Below are 18,530 nucleotides of genomic sequence, written 5' to 3'. Positions count from 1 at the left end.
TAACAACAAATGTAGACCACACACGTGTACATTAACATTTGTACCCGGTAAAACATGTAGATGGGATGTGAACCGTCAGATGAGACACAAAAGTGTAATCGGAGGGGTAGTGATGGTGATGGTGATGGTGATGGTGATGGTGAGTTGAAATGTCAGAGATCATGTAACGTTAATCAAAAGACTGATGGTGGGTAGGGTCAAAATCTGGTGGTGTATGTATGATTTAAGAATGGGCCAATAGAATTGGTTAAAATATTTGGGCGGTTTATGATTAATGAGTCAAATAACGCACCCAACTAGACCTTTGACCCCTCTTATCTTATTCATTGCCTTTCCTGCTTATCTCAGCTTCATACTTCATAAGCTCAGCTTGGCTTCGATTTTTTACTTAAAAAATTTAATAATTTTTTTTTAATTTTAATAAAATAATAGTAATATTTTTTATATTTTAATTCAATAGAAAAAATTATTATTCATTTTAAATTGAAAAATGCGGATTCTCCCTTAAAAAATAATCGGCTCGAATAAAGCTGGAGCTGCGAGAGTCAGCTTGTTCTATATTTGAAGGTTTCTGTCCTTAGAAACGTGTACACCACATGCCTGTCTCCTTTGGTCTTCTTTATAATCCTTCCTCTTCATTCTCTCTCTCTACTCTCAAACTTCCTCAATTTTCTTCTCAAATCAATTCCTAAACAATTGATACAAAATCTGTTTCCATGGCCGAACCCTCCAGAAATAAAACTGCCACCCAGCCAAGCCGGCTCCAGCGTCGCCGCCCGGCTTCTCTGCAAATCAGTCCTGCATCGAGCTGGAACGTGGCGATTCCGCTCCTATCACCACTTGCCTCCTCGCCGACATCGATTGACGTAGCAGCTGAGATTAAGTCTCGGACAGAGTCACGGCAAGAGCAACGGAGAGATGGTGAAAAGCCGGTGTTCAAGAAGTGGCAGCATCCAGCGGCGCCGTTCTGTTACGAAACGCCTCCGATAAAGCCGTTCTTTTCTGTACTGCCGGTTGGGCGGTAGATTAGGATAGTCAAAAGTAGATGGTAGACGAATCTAACGGTGTAGGTGCGTGTTGGTGTTGGGCAACAACATGCACGTGATTCAACTAATTGTATCTGTATATGTATGTAGTAGTTTTTGCTATTATAATTAACTTCTTCCGTTGAGAACTAAAAACATTTTTCTTGTCTGTTTGGTTGCCAAGAAAATGACTGAAAGTGAAAAAACAAATGTACAATCAGAGGTGTTGAGAAAAATCACTCCAATGATAAGCGAAGGGTAAGAAATTGATAACAGTACAATTATTTTTTTTTTCACTAATCCACAATAACAGTAAAATTAGATAGGCAAGAATATATTTATATCATATTATATTATAAAATATGTATATCTTTTCAATATTACTACTGGCACATGTGAGTAAAGTAAAATGTAACCGTACAACAAGAGACAAGTCTGGCATAACATAAACGTTGAACGAGTGAAAAATGTGCTAGGAAATTATAGACAGAAAATAATACACAACTGGGATCCGATGAAACCGAGGCCAAATTGTATAGCTGATTATGTCAATCAATGTATAGGAAACGCAGCACTGTTTAACTACCCAAATTGACAGATTTTGGAGAATACATGCCAAATTGGATCATAAGATAAAATTATTAAATACAGAGGAATTATATTATGTGGATTAAAATTATAAGGCCAAATGACTTGACCCCACCTAAGGCACGATGAAATTTTAAAGTGGTGTTTATTAATTTTTTAAAATTTAAATATTTATTTATGAGTAAAATTTTATTAAAAAACTTAATTAAAGTTAAGGATAAAAAATCATTTAATAAAAAAAATTTTAAAAACATAAAACTCATTATATTTATCTCCTTAAATTTTAAAAATTAATAATTTCATTCATGCCTAAAATTTTTAAAAATTAACATTCTGACCACCATTTTTGAGCATGGAAGACGATGCTTTTAACCCTAATCTTTAGAGAAAAGTTCGAACATCTCTCCCTAAGTCACATTGCCTGAAGATCCAGACAAAAATTATCTGAAAATTGAGACGATTTTCTTCTAGATGTCATCATCCAAACAATTTGTGTGGATGTAATCACTAGACAAAAATCATCTAGATTTTTAGACAAAAGTCATCTGGATTTTCAGATGATTTATGTCTGAAAATTCAACTTTTGATAGTTGGACAACGAGAAAACTTTGACAACAATGATTTAGGATAGATTCGTGGTTGTTGAATATGAAAATGGTGGGCGGAGAGGGTTTGGGGAGGGGGGGAGGGGGAATGTGATTTTTTTTTAACTAAAAAACCCTATATATGAATGAAATATTAGTTGTTAAACTCTTGAGAGAAGGATAAAATAAAATTAATTATATAGTTTTTTTTAATAATATTATTGAATAAATGATTTTATCTTTAACTTTAATTGAATTTTTTAATAAATTTTATTCATAAACAAATATTTAAATTTTAAAAAATTGGAGAGGACCATTTTAAGGTTTTATCATAACTGGGGTGGGAACAAATCTTTTGACCAAATTATAAAGATTCTAATATTGGGCTGCGACAATAACTATGAAAATTCGATCTGGTCCTATTTGAATGGTCGCACCCAAACACCGAAAAAAAAAAAACCTAAAATAATTTGATAATAAAATATTCTTACACACGTATAAAATAATATGACATATATATATATATAGGAAATAGAGATTCGATGCGGAAATCAACGGCCACTGTTAGTCAGTCTCAGGCACAACAGTGGTTCGGATGCTTCATCGTTTTCAGTATTTTTTGGGAAAATAATTTGTCTCACTCACCGCTATTTTTTGAACCAAACTACGCTGAATAATTTATACGGTCATTATTTTTGGACACTCTTAATTCTCATCACAAATTGAGCAAATCGAACCTTGACGGGATTATGCCTTGAACCTTGTTTTCAAGGAAATGGGATTCCTTGTTCAGTATTATCAGTGTACCAATGCATGTCTTTTCTTGTGATATATTATAGTGGTCAATTCACGATTCTCAATATGAATCCTTTTTCGTCTTCCCGTTACAAATTTGAAAGAATCTTTGAAAAGAAGAATACATTTTCCCATTCAAGTTTCATTTCTTAAATTTTGTTGAAAATCCTATTATTTGTATCATTTATGGGAGGAAAAGCATTTTCAGGCCAAATCTTGGGTGGGAAAACACTCTTCACAATGGAGAAAAATTCAAAGCCAACTCTTAGCCTAGCTTGTTCATGATAAAATTATACACCATCAATTCTTCAATAAGACCAATCAAGGACGGTCTCAATTTACCGATGTTTTATAGGCAAATGAACTCAAGCAATGAATTTTTCTACAAGACCGAGCAAGCTGCATAGACCATTTCGCAAACAGAAAGAGCAGCCATAGAAAAAGCATACATGATATACGTTTGTTGACTGTTTCAAAATCTAGAAAAGCAGAAGCAGCAATTTCAACTGTCTCAGCATGCGAAAATGAAGTTCCACGATCTTGATTGCTACGAATAGAAAACAACTGCATGGCCCGCAGCAGAAAATATTATGGTTTCTTCTGTTAATATATATTCTAATTAAGCGTGAAAAAGTCTCACAAAAGTCTGTAATATTATAGTGGATTTGTAAAGGTAGCTTCTCTAGCTTATTGGTATTTGCCATACTGCAGCTTGATAAAATCAAGAAGACGGATTTGGTTGGAATGGTGTTCCCACTCTAGAGTCATGTTGCTCAAAGAAGACAGAGATGAAAACTGAAAACAAGATAAAAGTAAACGTATTGGTGCAAGTACTTTGACATTGTTTCAGATAAGAGTAGAAAGAAAACGTGTTGGGTAATTTCTGGGAACCAGTTACTTGTAAATAAAAATCACGACTTCATGGCACAACTGAACTGAAAAATCATTTGATTTTTGAGAGTGTAGAAGGAAGATCAGTCATGGAGGAGTCAAGGCTCAAGAACCGTGAGAGTCCGCAGGTTAATAAAAAAAAAACCATCTGTAATATATCAAGTGATTAATTAGGTAACAAAATAATAAATAAATTGACACACGAAATGGCTCATTGCTTGCCTTGCACTTCAATTGTGTTCACCATGATATTGGGCTGGACAAATTGCTTGATCCTTTAGGGCCTCTTGATTGATGTGGGTAGCTCATTTGAGCTAACAAACAATATATTATCAAAAAGTCATCAACAAGATAAACAGTTTTGTCTAAAAGGTGAATAGTTTTGTCAATGAAATGAATAATATCAATTGCTCAAGCTCATACTGAACCCATGAGTTCATCTCAAGTTTATTTAAGTTAGTGCACATTATCATCTAATGGTCATCAATGTGATAAGCAATGATGTCAAAGGAATAAACAATATCATCAATATGATGAACAATATTAATTGCTCAAGCTAAGATAAAAGTAATTATACTTAGCTCAAGTTCATTTGAGCTGGTGTATAGTATAATTGAAAAGTGTTGATAGAATAAATAGTATCATTGAAGGAATGAATAATATTATCAGCAAAATTAACAATATTAAATAATGAAGAAACAAGTCAATCGAAGTTTTAACTCAAATCCAACTGATTCAAACCAAGATATGGATTCAATCCAAATCAACCAGGAGTAAATTCACCTCTAGGGGTTTCAATTTCCAACCTTATTTCAAAGAAATAGTTGGAAAATAAAGTATTCATCAATAAATCGACCTTTATCCTTTACACCAACAGATTTCCAAAAAATCAAATTGCCTTGATTGAGTATCAACAATCAAACACTTGATAATTCCCTCAATTGCCAAAAGATACACCTAAAACCAAAAAAAATAACACTTACCTGCCCCAACGACAATGACTTTCCCTTGCTAATTATTCATTGAAAAAGCGGATTGTGGGCCAAATTCAACAACCTCAGCCTTAGCCTTACCCATTTATTCTTATCTAAAAGTGAGTCCAAGCACAAACTTACATGCAAAATGGTGGGACATCGTCGCTATCAATCAATCCCTTCTACGCTTTTATGTATTCATCTTCTCCACTATCCATTGCCATGGTGGATTTGTTAGGAGCTGCCTTTCTCATCATCATATTCATATCCTTTTCTTGTTTTATTATAATTAAATAGGAATTTGACCTTAATATTCGAACTAATTATATAATTAACCGATGTATTACTTGAATAATAATGCTTTGAAAAAGCTAGAAGATTAATTATTATGGCAGACTTCCCTTTCGAGCAAAAGGAGATAAAGCAAATATACGCCATGGACCACGGCGCTTTCACATGCATATGATGATGAGCTGAAGAATCGAAGGCACACAGAATGATAAGCAAACGCAAAGGCCAGCAAAAGCTGAAAAAATAGCCTTGAAGCTCTTAGAATATTGAACAATACTGAACCCAAAATCAGGCCACTATGAGCTGAAAAAGTGGGAGCTGACAGGCCGTGTTGTGTACTTCAAGCTCTTAGAAAGAGAAACAAGTATGCTCCAGTCTGTTAAATTTACAAAGGAATAAGTTTTTAGGCATATGTTAAGATCTGAGTAGCTGATTTTTCATGTGCCCACACGTAGGTATTAGCATGTTACTCTGATAAATGGAAGGTGGGCTGATGCTCCCACATGATCCTTTTCAACAGTTATACATTATTATTTAATATAAAAGCATCAAGAAGCTATGGAGACCTAGAAATTGCTTGTGTCGACATCAAATAAGCAATTGGGAAGCTGTGCCTACCTCCTTTTTATGTACATATCTATCAAGTAATTTGACAAGAGTTTATTGGACCTTCCTTCTCTCTAAAATGACAGATAATTGGGAGATTAGAGAAAGGATTAAGCAGAGTTTATTTAATGTAAATATCCTGCAAGGAGAAGCCGATTCATAATTTAGAGTGATTATCCATGTATAATCCATACGGATGGTCTTCGCTCTCATGCAAGTAAGACGTATGCCTTCACATGAAAAACAAAAAAACAAGTCACCAACTTCAACTATGGTTAAATCTTGACAACTCCATCCACTTCGGTCAAATTTCATGCATAATAACTTATTTTTTCCTCCATTATTGATGAATAAATCTTTTATGAAGTCTTTGCTAGAAGATGGTAGAAAGAATTCTCACTCTTCTACTTTCTGTTTGATTGGAGAAAAAGCATTGAAACTTGAAAGCGGTGTTAGGGGGTGCTTGAATAATATCAAAGCTGAGAGAAGGACAAGTTACAATTTAAATTACTATAACACCAAGATGATTCCGTATTTATAAAATATGAGAAAGATGTTAGGTACATATGCAAATTTCACGCATTTATGATGCTAACATATGAGTTATTAAACCGTTAAAAGATGTTTTAAACAATATCTTAACAGTTGATCCAATTATTCGAACTATAATAATAGAGTAATATGTTATAATTACTCTTTTACCCCATGAATCTAAAGATGGCTCAAATTAGAAGAGTGGATGGCTACTAAACCCTGTAATAAATGAAAATTTACTTCATCCACCTAAATATTGTTCAAATTGAAAGAGTAGTAGACGGCAACTAAACCCTATAATAAATGAAAATGATATTAATTGCAAATTTCAACTGGCTAGCAAATTGTAGGCTTTAACGTTGACTCGTTTTAACCCAACAAGAGATTCAATACAAAAATTGGCTTAGAGTCAAAGTTGGTTTGGTAGCTTCTATTTTGGTTGACCCAAACCGAAAGCAATCTTAGGTCAAACCCGAGGCAATGGTACTTTCCTGGCAGTGGAGAGGGGACACCAAATCCTCAAAGAAGCACATAATTCGTCACACTCCATAATTCCATTGATTAATGTACTTGTAAACAAATTATATTTATTTATTGCAATATTATTTAATAAAATACCCCATTTTCGATTCTGCTTTCTGTCTAGAATCAGTTTATCCTTGGTAAATTCCAGTTCCATCCCTTGAAGAATCAAGATTGAAATCAATCATATAAGTTTCGGATAAAATCTTGTCCATACAATTTTCAATTCTTAAGATATAAGAACCGTCCGATTCCAATTTTGATTCTTACATTTTCAACCCAACTCTCATTCCAATTTCAATTCTTAAAATTTTCTTTGAATATTCTCTAACTTCATTCTAACGCAGAATTAATATTTGACTGGGACAGAAATTTTCAACATTTTTGTTTGTTAATGTAATATTTGAACTATAAATATATGGAAGGCCAAAAGATCTATTTCCACCCAAGATTTACTGAAAATAAAAACTCTTATCTATCAATTTTAAAAAACTTAAAGTCCCATCCATCGCTTATCTTCTGTTAGAATTTTTTCTTAACACCAAGGATAAAACTATTATTTTATCAAAAATATTTAAAATATCATAACTTTATCTTATTTCTTTCCGTTTTAAAAAATAATATTTCACCTTAATCTAAAACTTTTTCCAATTTAAAAAAATGATTTTTCCTTCCCTAAATCCTTAAGGTTTCTATCTTCCATCTTTGACTATTGTATTCGATGACAAAAACTGTCGAACAGGAGAGGAAGAGACCGCGACGATCTCTTAACAGAGAACATTTGTTGTCGATGAAGATGTCTCTTTCTCTCTTGTTCAACAGTTTTCGTTGTCGAATATAGTGGCTGCAAATAGAAAATAGAAACTCTAGGGATTTAGAGGGGAAAAAACCATTTTTTTTTAAATTGGAATAAGTTTTAGATTGGGATAAAATATTAACTTTCAAAATCTGGGAGAAATAAGCTAAAATTATAATATTTTTAATATTTTTAATAAAATAACAGTTTTATTCTTGATCTTAGTAAAAGATTTTAAAAGAAATTAAGTGGTAGGTGAGACTTTAGGTTTTTTAAAATTGACAGATAAATAGTAGGCTTTTACTCAACCTTGGGTGGGAATTTGTCTTTTGGCTCATATGGAAATATCTAAAAATATCATTTTTAAATTATAATTCAAATATTTCTTTCAATTATAAAGCCAAATCTATGTGTACCAAAATGGAGTAATAATCTGGGGAGCCATTCACTGCAGGTTACCAAAATATGACATTTATAAATAATTGCTTTAGGCTCTTTTAATGGCGTGTAGTGCTTAAAGGGAAGAACAACAACCAGAAATAAAAGTCAACAAAGTTCAATAGAAGGACATTGAATGGTAGTAGCAGAAGCAGAAGGCTTTTTTCAAAACCCTCAAAACAGTGACGCAATGAGAGCTTCTCTGCAATACCGGTGCTCTTCTTTTTGATTCCCACTTCACGCCCTTCCTTTTTTTTTATTTTTTTCATCACTTTCATTTCTCCTCTTGCACGTTGCTCTTACTTTCTCCAACATTAATCAATTGTAGCAGAAAGCTTTTTCATTTTTTGAGTATAGTCTCCAACAACCCCACTCAGATCTCTAAGCAGAAATGGTGGCAGAACCTTGGATACTCAAGATGGGAAACCAAGTAAGTAGCAATCTTAGACACGCTCTTCTTCTTGAGCAGAAAAAAAAGAGCCCAAAAACCCATGAAGCTAAACACTTCGTTGGGATTCTTTCTTTTGAAGTAGCTAATGTCATGTCAAAGACTATTCATTTACACAAATCTTTAACAGATTCTGAGATCTCGAAGCTGAAAGCTGAGATCTTGAACTCTGAGGGGATTAAGTACTTGGTTTCAACTGATCAAAATCATCTTCTTCAGCTGGCTTTAGCTGAGAAGCTGGATGACTTGAACCGGGTTGCTAGTGTTGTGTCCAGGTTAGGGAAGAAATGTTATGAACCAGCTTTACAAGGATTTGAGCATGTCTATAATGATGTTATGACTGGAGTTATTGATGTTAAAGCATTGGGGTTTCTGGTTAAAGATATGGAGAGTATGGTGAGAAAAATGGAGAGGTTTGTGAATGCAACTGCGAATTTGTATAGTGAATTGGAGGTTTTGAATGAGTTAGAACAAACGTCTAAGAAGTTTCAACAGAATCAGCATGAAGAAAGTCGTAGAGCGTTTGATCAGAAGTTGATTTGGCAGAAGCAGGATGTGAGACATCTCAAAGAAATTTCCCTTTGGAATCAGAGTTATGATAAGGTTGTTGAGCTGTTAGCAAGGACTGTGTGTACAATTTCTGCTAGGATTTGTGTTGTCTTTGGGGAGAATGCTTTAACGAAGGACATTCTTCGGTTTAGTGAGGAACCTTCTGTTGTGTTTAAGGATGAAAGCAGACAGGTTTTGGGTCAAGTCCAAGTGGTTTCGGGGCCATTGAAACGGGTTCTCAGCAGGCGTAGTGGTAATGGGTGTCATTCAGGGTTAATTGAGAAAGCTGGACTGGATAAAAGGGAGCTAAGTTTGAAGTCTCAGATTGACTCAAGGAAAGGTGAAGTAGCATTGTGTAGAGTGGAAGATTTTAATGTTCCATGTGGGGCTAGTCCTGGGAGACTTCTTATGGAGTGTCTTAGTTTAAGCAGTTCAGTTTCGAAGTTTGATGATGATGGGATTGATTGTGAGGAGCGAAGTAGTCAAATTTCAGGATGTTGCAGTGTTGGTAATGGAAGTTTTAAGAGAGAGCCAATTCATTCTGGTTCTTTTATCCTGAATCAAATCAGTGTTCCTTTCGGTGTAGATCAGAGACAGTCTATGTGTGCACAATTTGGCCACAAGAACAGGTTGACTGCTTATGCTTCTCCCTCTACTGTGGGTGGCTCTGCTCTTGCCTTACATTATGCAAATGTCATAATTGTCATAGAGAAGCTGCTTCATTACCCTCATTTAGTTGGTGACGAAGCTAGGGATGATTTATACCAGATGTTGCCAGCGAGCTTAAGAATGTCTCTCAAGACCAGTCTCAAGTCTTACATAAAAAATCTGGCAATATATGATGCTCCTCTTGCCCATGGGTGGAAAGAGACCCTTGATGGGATACTGAAGTGGCTTGCCCCAATGGCACATAATATGATCAGGTGGCAAAGTGAACGAAACTTTGAGCAACAGCAAATTGTGACACGGACAAACGTTCTGTTGCTGCAGACACTGTATTTTGCTGACAGGCAGAAGACAGAGGCAGCCGTCTGCGAGCTCCTTGTTGGCTTGAATTACATATGTCGCTATGAACAACAGCAAAATGCCTTGTTAGACTGTGCCAGCAGCTTCGATTTTGAGGACTGCTTGGAGTGGCAATCGCAATATGGAGTTTCTTAAAAGAGTTGCAGAGCATCTTACTCCATCCCTGATAGATACTTGTATGAAGACACAGATGATAATTCAACAAAATGTGTATACATGAGCTTGGCCCCAGTTATATGAAAAAAGATATAAAATTCTTCTCTGTAGAATGTTTTTATATTCCTATGTAGACTTTTTTTTTTCCTTCTCTGTACACAGAAATCTAATTCAACTTGACATCTAAGTTGTCATCATCTAGAAAATTTCATGCGTGATGATGTGAGTGAGATTCATGTCAAGTTCAAGCCACTGAGTGTCTTCTTGTTCGAACTTAGAACTTTCGTGTCAATTACTAACTCACTGGAACATGATTATTGAATGTAGTCAATTAATATGATTCCTGAAGGTTATAAAAATCATTGCAATTTGGTTTGTGGCTCGAGGTGTGAATAAAGTACATGAAATTTAAGCCTTGATCTGTCAGTACTTTAGAACCACATGCACACTTTTTTGACCCTAACGTGAGCTTTTTCATTCAGCATAACAGCTGTTAAGTGAGCCCCAGAAGATTCAAGTCTTGACACCGATGCCGTCTTTTACTGGCCCTTGACACCATTGGGGCCTGAATTAGGCCTAGTCCGCGTATAGGAACCCAATAAACGGATCATGTTGGAGCTTGACTCAGAATGAATTGGGCCTCTACAAATCCCCACTTAAAAAATTACGGGTACTCTCATTCTTCTCTGCAGCTAATACACATAAAGAGATCGAGGTGCAGTGAACAGGAGCCTAGTTCAAAAAAGAATTTTTGAATAAGTTTCAACTAGGCTCGTTTATAAAAATGAATCACACCTTCAAACTAAAACCCGGGTCATAGATCCAAGCTGTGATTCGAATACGATCAAGCCTTACTTTTGTAATGTGGTAAAAAGGTTGGGCCAAATGGGCCACCGACGCTTTCTTCACTCGATTGCATCTGCTGGCCGTTGTGACTGCTGGGCAGCATGAGTTAAACCATCAACTCTACTCCTAAGCGAATCCCGGCTCCCTATTTTATTTTCTAGAAACTGCTTCTGATCTCTTTTGCCACCAAACAAACATGTAAAAATTCAAATATTTCAATTTACATATTCCTTCCTATTTCTTGCATTTTCTCAGCATCCAAACAGACCTTGTTCTAAATTTGTTGTTTACCAGTCTGTTGGCAATTTCATTTTTAAACAAGTCGGCGGAATTATAGAATAAAAGACGAGCAGAGAAGCTGAAGCACTGCTGATAAAATATCATGAGCTATAGAAGGTTCGTTGACAATGTCTCTCCATTACATCCTTTTTTATTTTTCATATCAGTTGTATAGAATCAATTCACTTGATTATTTCATTTTGTTAAATCTGTTCATATGGTTTTGTATCTCGTCGATTCATTATTTACATTTATATCTATTTTAATCGTAATGAAGATACGTTCAATTGGTTTCTAGGGTTTTTGAGCTCTAAAAGCAATAGGTTAATGATTCGGAGATCATGTTTGATACAATGAATTTGATGATTAGTCGTAATATCTTTACCTTTTTTTTAACACTTAAAAGTTCTATTCATAATAATATGAGTTAATTTCGGTGATTGTTGAACCTGGGATGAATACTGGAAATATTTAAGAATTCTATTTATTCCTTCAATATGACTTGTTATGTGAGAATTACTACCTAGAAAACTTTAGAATACACTTGTACCAAATATTCTTTTCGTTTTGAATTTCTAATTTTTAAATACACATTCTCTATTTTTCCTTTATGAGTCCTAATAAATTGGACATGCTCAATTATATTAGGCATTTAGAAGATCCAAAATAAGTAAATTAGTAGAAGCAATCATATTGAAAGTGAAAATCAGATTGAACAGCATTAATGTTTAGTGTATTTTTCTGTTTAGTTTTCTTTCCCATAGATATCTTTTTCAATGTTTATACTCTTACGCAATAGAGCCTCTGAATAGCTGGTCTTTGATTTTCTTTTCTGATTCATTTTTTTTGGGCCTAAGGCCCTTCTTTGTCACACTTGGTGATGTATTTTGAATTGCAAAAATGTCCATACCTTGAAAATTTTTCTTGATTATTGATGTAGCTTTGATGAGAATTTTGGTTATCATGTTCCTCTCTTCTATGTACAGAAAATAAGAATTTGTGTGAATGTTTGTAGTTTCTGAGTTTTCAGCCTTGATATCTAATCCTTATTGTAGACTGAATTTTGCATATCAGTGAAGCTGATAATAGTCTCCTTTTATCTCTTGTTTTCTTTCATAATAAGATGGATATGATAGTTGCTGAAAAGAGGTTTGGTTTAATCTTGGTTGTCTTGAACTAATTCTCTTAGACATTAGATCAAGTTGTTCGGGTTGGGCTGGGGTCTTAGGCTAAGAGCCTGTCAAGAGTAAGATATGATAGTTTCCTTGCTCAACTGTTTACTTTTCATTCTGCAAAACTTTTCTTATACCTCTCTGATCTTTGGATTACTTTCATTATATGCATTTTTTTTTTAATTTAGATTTTGAAATTGTATCATGATCACTGTTTTGCAGAGAACATCGTGCTTCCAGATCGTCTCTCTTTGATGACTATGATGGCCTTGAGGAAGGTGGCCTTAAGGCCTCCTCCTCATACTCCCATGAAGTTAATGAGCGTGACAATGACAAAGCACTTGACAGTTTGAAAGAAAGAGTTGTTTTTCTTAAGAGAGTATGAACCAATGAAATCATTTGCTTTCATATTCAATCATATACACGAATTTGTTTTATGAAATGTCTATCTTATCAGCTTCCATAGGCAGTGAAGTTGTTCAGTAATTGTATCTTAGAGAATCAATTCCCTGAAAGTTGTCTACTGCCTATGTATGTTTGTCCCATGATGATAGAGGAAGTGCTCCAGCAAAGTAAATTGGTGTTTTGTTGGAACATTTGATTCTTTGAAAAATGTGTATGTTCTTTTTGGGAAAGCTAAAGGGAAACAAAAAATGAAGGGAAAATATATTCTTATGGCTTATTGATAAAATTTCTCTTTATAACATTCTTAATGTGTTTTCTGCTCATTTTCAGTTAACAAACGATGTGCATGAGGAGGTGGAGGGTCATAATCGTTTGCTTGACCGAATGGTATGGTACAGCTAATTCAAATTCAAATTTTATTTTTTCTATGTTGAAAACTGTTTTGCTTTGCTTTGAGTGTACTGTGTTGAAAATTCAGGGCAACAGCATGGATGCATCAAGGGGTATAATGTCAGGAGCTATGGACCGATTTAAGATGGTACTTTAAGTATATCTAATCTGATATATTTAATATGTTTTTTTTTTCGTTTTTTTTTTTAGGGTTAGGATATTTTAATATAAACATTTAACTCTAAATTTTGACATCAAGTTTCTGAAAATATATCCATTGCAATTCAACAGTTTTAAGGGAAGAGTGAAGGTTGTTATTCTTTATACTCTAATTCGATTACTTTTTTAACTGTTGGATCATAATGGATACATGACTGAATTGTTATGACAAAGTTTAGTTGAAGTAGCCTAACCTTTATTGATATATGTTTGTAGTTATTTTATCTAATTATAATAAGTTGTTTTGTAGGTATTTGAAAGGAAATCCAACCGCAGAATGTGCACACTCGTGGCATCTTTTGTTGTTGCCTTCTTAGTTTTATACTATCTCATTAGGCAGGTGAATCCAGTCATGACTAGTAATGTTCATTGAACTGTTTATTTGTATGACTATGGAACATTTCCTGGATTTATTTTATATAATTAATTCTAAAATGGATCGATACCTTCCAAAAATTCGGTTAGGGAACAATTTTTGAATGCCTCAAGCAATCCATCGGCATACGATCTTGTTATGTCTAATTTAAAACAAAAATTAGCACCGTAGTCTGCTGATTTGATGCTGACTTGCTCTGATATTTTCAGGGTTCTCATGCATGGTTGAAGCAGAAATATTAAAGCTTGGTTGCTCGAATCTTCTGTTTGGTGATGGGCTTTTTTGCACTGAGTGCAATCATGTGATTTGCGTATGTCTTAGATCCTTGTTCTTTGAATGAGAATGTGGTATAAAACCACTCCTGGCTCCATAAAATTTGAACTCAGCTTACAGAGAATGGTTGGACGTCAAGAATATTCAGAACATGTTGACAATTTTTGCCATGACCACCCTTTTGCCTACAATTGTTGTTTCACTTGTACAGTTATAGATGACAGAGATAATAGTCTTTTATTCTTTGCCTGGAATGTGAAAAGTTGCCTTTCTTTTTCGGTTCCAGGAAGGATTGGTTGTGGGATTTTCTACTGCAAAGTGAAACAATATATGAAGGTAGATTTTATGTCACTTTCACAAACCTAGAACAGCAGTTTTAGCAGTTTGATCTAGTGGATATACACATTGGCGGCCCTACTGGCTTTGCTTAAGATGCATTCCCTGAATTAATAAAAGCTACCATACCCATTAATGGTTGAGGCATAACGAGATACAGGTCACAGGTATTACTGGTATTGATTATCTGTCATAATCTTGTAACACTTCTAGAGAAATTTCACATCAAGAGATGTTGGGATATGTATGAACATCCCATATAGCTAGCAAAGTTCAACAGCAAAATCGTGATAGACTGGGCAGGATGTGTGTATAACCTCAGCTATCTATCACTTGAGTTGGTGAATGTGTCAAGAGTTTACTCAATCCCATAGCGATTCCTTTCCCATTCTCACAAAATTAATACATTAACTGATCTCTAACCCAGTTTGTAAGAACAACTTTTTGGAAAATTCAATACAAAAGAAGAACTTTACAATAAAACTTTATGAAAGTCTGTTGATGAACTGCGGTTTCTAATTAATGAACCATAAACTGGGTTCCAGCCACAAGTACCTTGCATTGCATATATGTTATGCTACAAACATTTTTCTGGGTCTTAATAACTTAGGTCTCCATCTCTGTGGAGACTTTATATATATATATATATATATATATATATATATATATATATATTCCAGTATTGCTATTTTGTTGGATTTCACCAAGTCTCCCACAGAACGACAAGAAAATGGATATCTTGGGGTATCTTTTTTTGGCTTTACAGGTTAATTTGCTCGTGAACTAAATTGACAACTCTGATGTTGGTTTTACATTAAATTATATGGTAAAATCAAATGAATTAAGAATGCAAAAACTAACATAAGAGATGGTGAATATATTATCAAATGTATAGTAGCCAACTTCGATTTGAAAATGATTATAAACCTATTTTGTCACACAAGTTTGAATATTCTATAGATATAAACGGGTTAGTACATACTATTATAGTTTAACCTACTACTGTTGAAAACCCTATATTAACTATTGTGTTATTAGTGTTAAAAGAAAATTTTCGACATAGTAAAATAGAGAAATATTATATGTATAAATAAATTATATAAAATTATCCATATAATCTATTACAATAATATCCGATTATGTGATATTTTAGTGGAATATAAAGTGATTATTCATATCATTCAATCACATGTTATTATCTTTGTTTGTTAAAATAAATTAATAAAATTTGTTTATATGTATAATTTTATTTACAAAAGTATCAAATACAAAGATATCGATCTTATACCTTATAATTATGTATTTATAGGGCAAGAGAATTGATTAATTATGTTATTATTATAATTTGTATCAATTAATTGTGTTATTATTATAATTAAATAATACCCTGATTTTAGTGCATTTGACTCTAGACATATATGAAAATCATTTGATTGTGTTGGTGTTATCAAGCAATGATAGGAGTTTTCATATGATTAAGTAAGTCATAAAATGAGCAATATTATATATACTCATTTTAAATATACAAATAAGTATATATTTATATATGTTATTATATGATTAGATTTTATTTTATTTTTAATTTAAAATTACTTTATTATATGATAATACATATAAATATATATTAATTTATATACTTAAAATAAATACCCATAATTTTATTACACGTAGAATTATATTGTGTCATCTTTAACACACGTGTGCTATATAGAGTATGCATAGAATAAGAATTCATTCGGTATAACATTACTAGTAAGGTCCAATAAATGTTTCCTCTTTCTTGATCAAAATCATTACATATTCACTTTGATTTAATATTTTAAAAAAAGGTTGCATCTGCTCTTGAAAAGGAGGCGAAATTCAAGTGCCAAAGAAGAGGCCACTACTCAATTTGTAATTTGATTTAATTGTCGCATCTCAGATCAAAACAAGAATCGCTGTTGTTCTTGGAAGCTCAAAAATGCTTTGATGCCTGTCACATATTTGCTTTCTAATTTGTTGGCCGGTTTCCACTTGGAATCAAATTAAAACTATAATTTGGATACATAACTTATACTGGTTTTATTCTTTTGACGATTTCAAATTTGATTTACAAAGTCTTACAATAAGATAGATTCGAAACTAATATAAATTTTAGGAGAATCATACTTTAAAAATTAACTATTAAAATCCGTATTAAAATCCTAAACTTTTCAATATAGAATTTAAATTTCATATCTTATATTTAGAATCTTAATGAAAACCCTAATGAGTATGCATAGGTACTTCTTCTCTAGTTTTTTTTTTTTTTTTTTGGGAATTTGAAAGATATCAGCTTTACATTACAAAAAAAAATCTCTGCCAACCTAATTAATTAGAGATGTATTTTTTTTTTCCCGCAACGTAACTCAGCTAATTATTTCATTTATATACTCTGATTGCAATTTAATATTCAATAACAACATATTTACTTGGGCTTCAACTGGCCTAATCAAATATTTAATCCTCCTCACCCAACTTTTTTTTTTTTAAATGAGAAATCACATCTGAGTTAAATTATTTTTTTAAAATTAAACTAATCATACTAAATAAAAGAAATTTTAAATTTAATAATAAATTTATAATTATTAAACAAAATAAATCAAAATTTTAATTTTGATATATCATCAGACGATATCTTAATTTATATTATCTTATAATTTTTCAAAAAGTGTAGCACCCCACAATTTAAACTCATTTTCGTATAATATTTCAAAAAATGTAACACCTTACAATCATTAAATCAAGTAAATTAAGAATTTAATTTTGATATAATATCATAAGAAATTTAACCTCATATTCTATAATCATATTTAAAAAAAAGGTGCAGCTTTACAACTCATTTCCTATAAATTTATATAATAATACTTCTCACCAATGTGTGTGTATATATATATATATATATAAAAACAAAAGTAATTTTTTATGATTATTTTTATATTTGATTTCCTCACGTGCATAATGAATCATTTTTAAATACTCTGTTGTAAATCATATATCATAATATAAGATTTATTTTGACCCAAAATATATATAGTCTTGTATATATGTTTCAGAATAATTATTAATATTGTAACGAAAAGAATATTACATTCATATAAGAAAGTTTTCGCAAATATCACACTTATGTTACAACCATACATAAATATGATATTGTTCATATCTCTAAGATAAATCTTATTATAATTTTTATTTTTATGACACATCTACTAATATTCATATTTTCAAGAAAAATTTTAAACCGGTGTTTTTATAAATTAAACTCAAATCATTTATAGGTTTAAAAATACTATCATTTACATTCTTATCTACTCACTCATGAATAAGTAAAACTTATAATACATTATCGTAATATCTTTTTATAAATAAAGTGATGATCAATTCTAACTTTCTATCATATAAAATATTGAAAATTATTTGATCATCACCACTACCACCAAATTAGGCTGCTACCAACCACTGTCTTGAACATCTTCATGTGATCGACAGCTTGAAAACCTACTCTTCTGCCGGAAAAATCAACACCTCCATACTTTATGCTAATATGTGTAGCCATGAACCCCTTCTTCCTTCTTCTACTATGACTAAACAGAAAGATGATCCAATAAATTTGACATCCTAACATAAGAAACCGTTAAACTTGAAATCTTTCTTCCACGTTGCTAGCTCTTCAAATTCTTACAGCTTGCACAATGAATTAGACAAGTCATTAGTAGGTAAAAGGGGTTTATTACTTATGTAATTAAGTTCACGAAGTGTAATAAGAGTTGTTGACAAGACAAGATGCTAAATCGAAAATGTTGAGAGTCAATTCAAGATCATGCGCAATTTATCTGCAATGTCTATGGCACTCAAAGGTTGTGAGCAGTAATACTAGGACCCCAAATCCCATTTGATTTATCTCTCTCTTTCTCTCTTATATTCATATGTTGGGGCACGAGAAAACGACGTGCTTCCCACCTTCCCAAGCGCATGCGACCCCACGAAATCCTA

The 18,530-nt window shown here is 32.8% G+C and overlaps 3 protein-coding genes across 4 annotated transcripts; all 3 read left to right on the top strand.

The window, feature by feature from the left end:
* Positions 1-586: 586 nt before the first annotated feature.
* Positions 587-1,181, top strand: LOC123220021 (uncharacterized protein At4g14450, chloroplastic-like). Its single transcript, XM_044642012.1, has one exon. The coding sequence runs from the start codon at positions 717-719 to the stop codon at positions 1,023-1,025; it is 309 nt and encodes a 102-aa protein (XP_044497947.1). The 5' UTR covers positions 587-716; the 3' UTR covers positions 1,026-1,181.
* Positions 1,182-8,035: 6,854 nt separating this feature from the next.
* LOC123220035 lies at positions 8,036-10,475 on the top strand. Its single transcript, XM_044642033.1, has one exon. It carries the CDS (start codon positions 8,436-8,438, stop codon positions 10,200-10,202), a length of 1,767 nt encoding a protein of 588 aa, XP_044497968.1. The 5' UTR covers positions 8,036-8,435; the 3' UTR covers positions 10,203-10,475.
* A 617-nt stretch (positions 10,476-11,092) lies between these two features.
* Positions 11,093-14,534, top strand: LOC123220295 (bet1-like SNARE 1-2). Of its 2 annotated transcripts, none has more exons than XM_044642407.1 (6): positions 11,093-11,465; positions 12,743-12,899; positions 13,256-13,312; positions 13,404-13,463; positions 13,785-13,874; positions 14,120-14,534. In XM_044642407.1, the coding sequence occupies exons 1-6, from the start codon at positions 11,452-11,454 to the stop codon at positions 14,150-14,152; spliced, it is 411 nt and encodes a 136-aa protein (XP_044498342.1). In that variant the 5' UTR covers positions 11,093-11,451; the 3' UTR covers positions 14,153-14,534. The 2 variants fall into 2 exon arrangements, with proteins under 2 accessions (XP_044498342.1, XP_044498343.1); XM_044642408.1 differs by having other exon boundaries at positions 11,099-11,465; positions 13,785-13,870.
* Positions 14,535-18,530: the final 3,996 nt, after the last annotated feature.

The sequence above is a fragment of the Mangifera indica genome, chromosome 7 (assembly GCF_011075055.1).
Source record: "Mangifera indica cultivar Alphonso chromosome 7, CATAS_Mindica_2.1, whole genome shotgun sequence".
NCBI classification, from domain to species: domain Eukaryota; kingdom Viridiplantae; phylum Streptophyta; class Magnoliopsida; order Sapindales; family Anacardiaceae; genus Mangifera; species Mangifera indica.
Note: the sequence above shows the minus strand (reverse complement) of the source record. Positions and strands in the feature narration are given on the sequence as shown.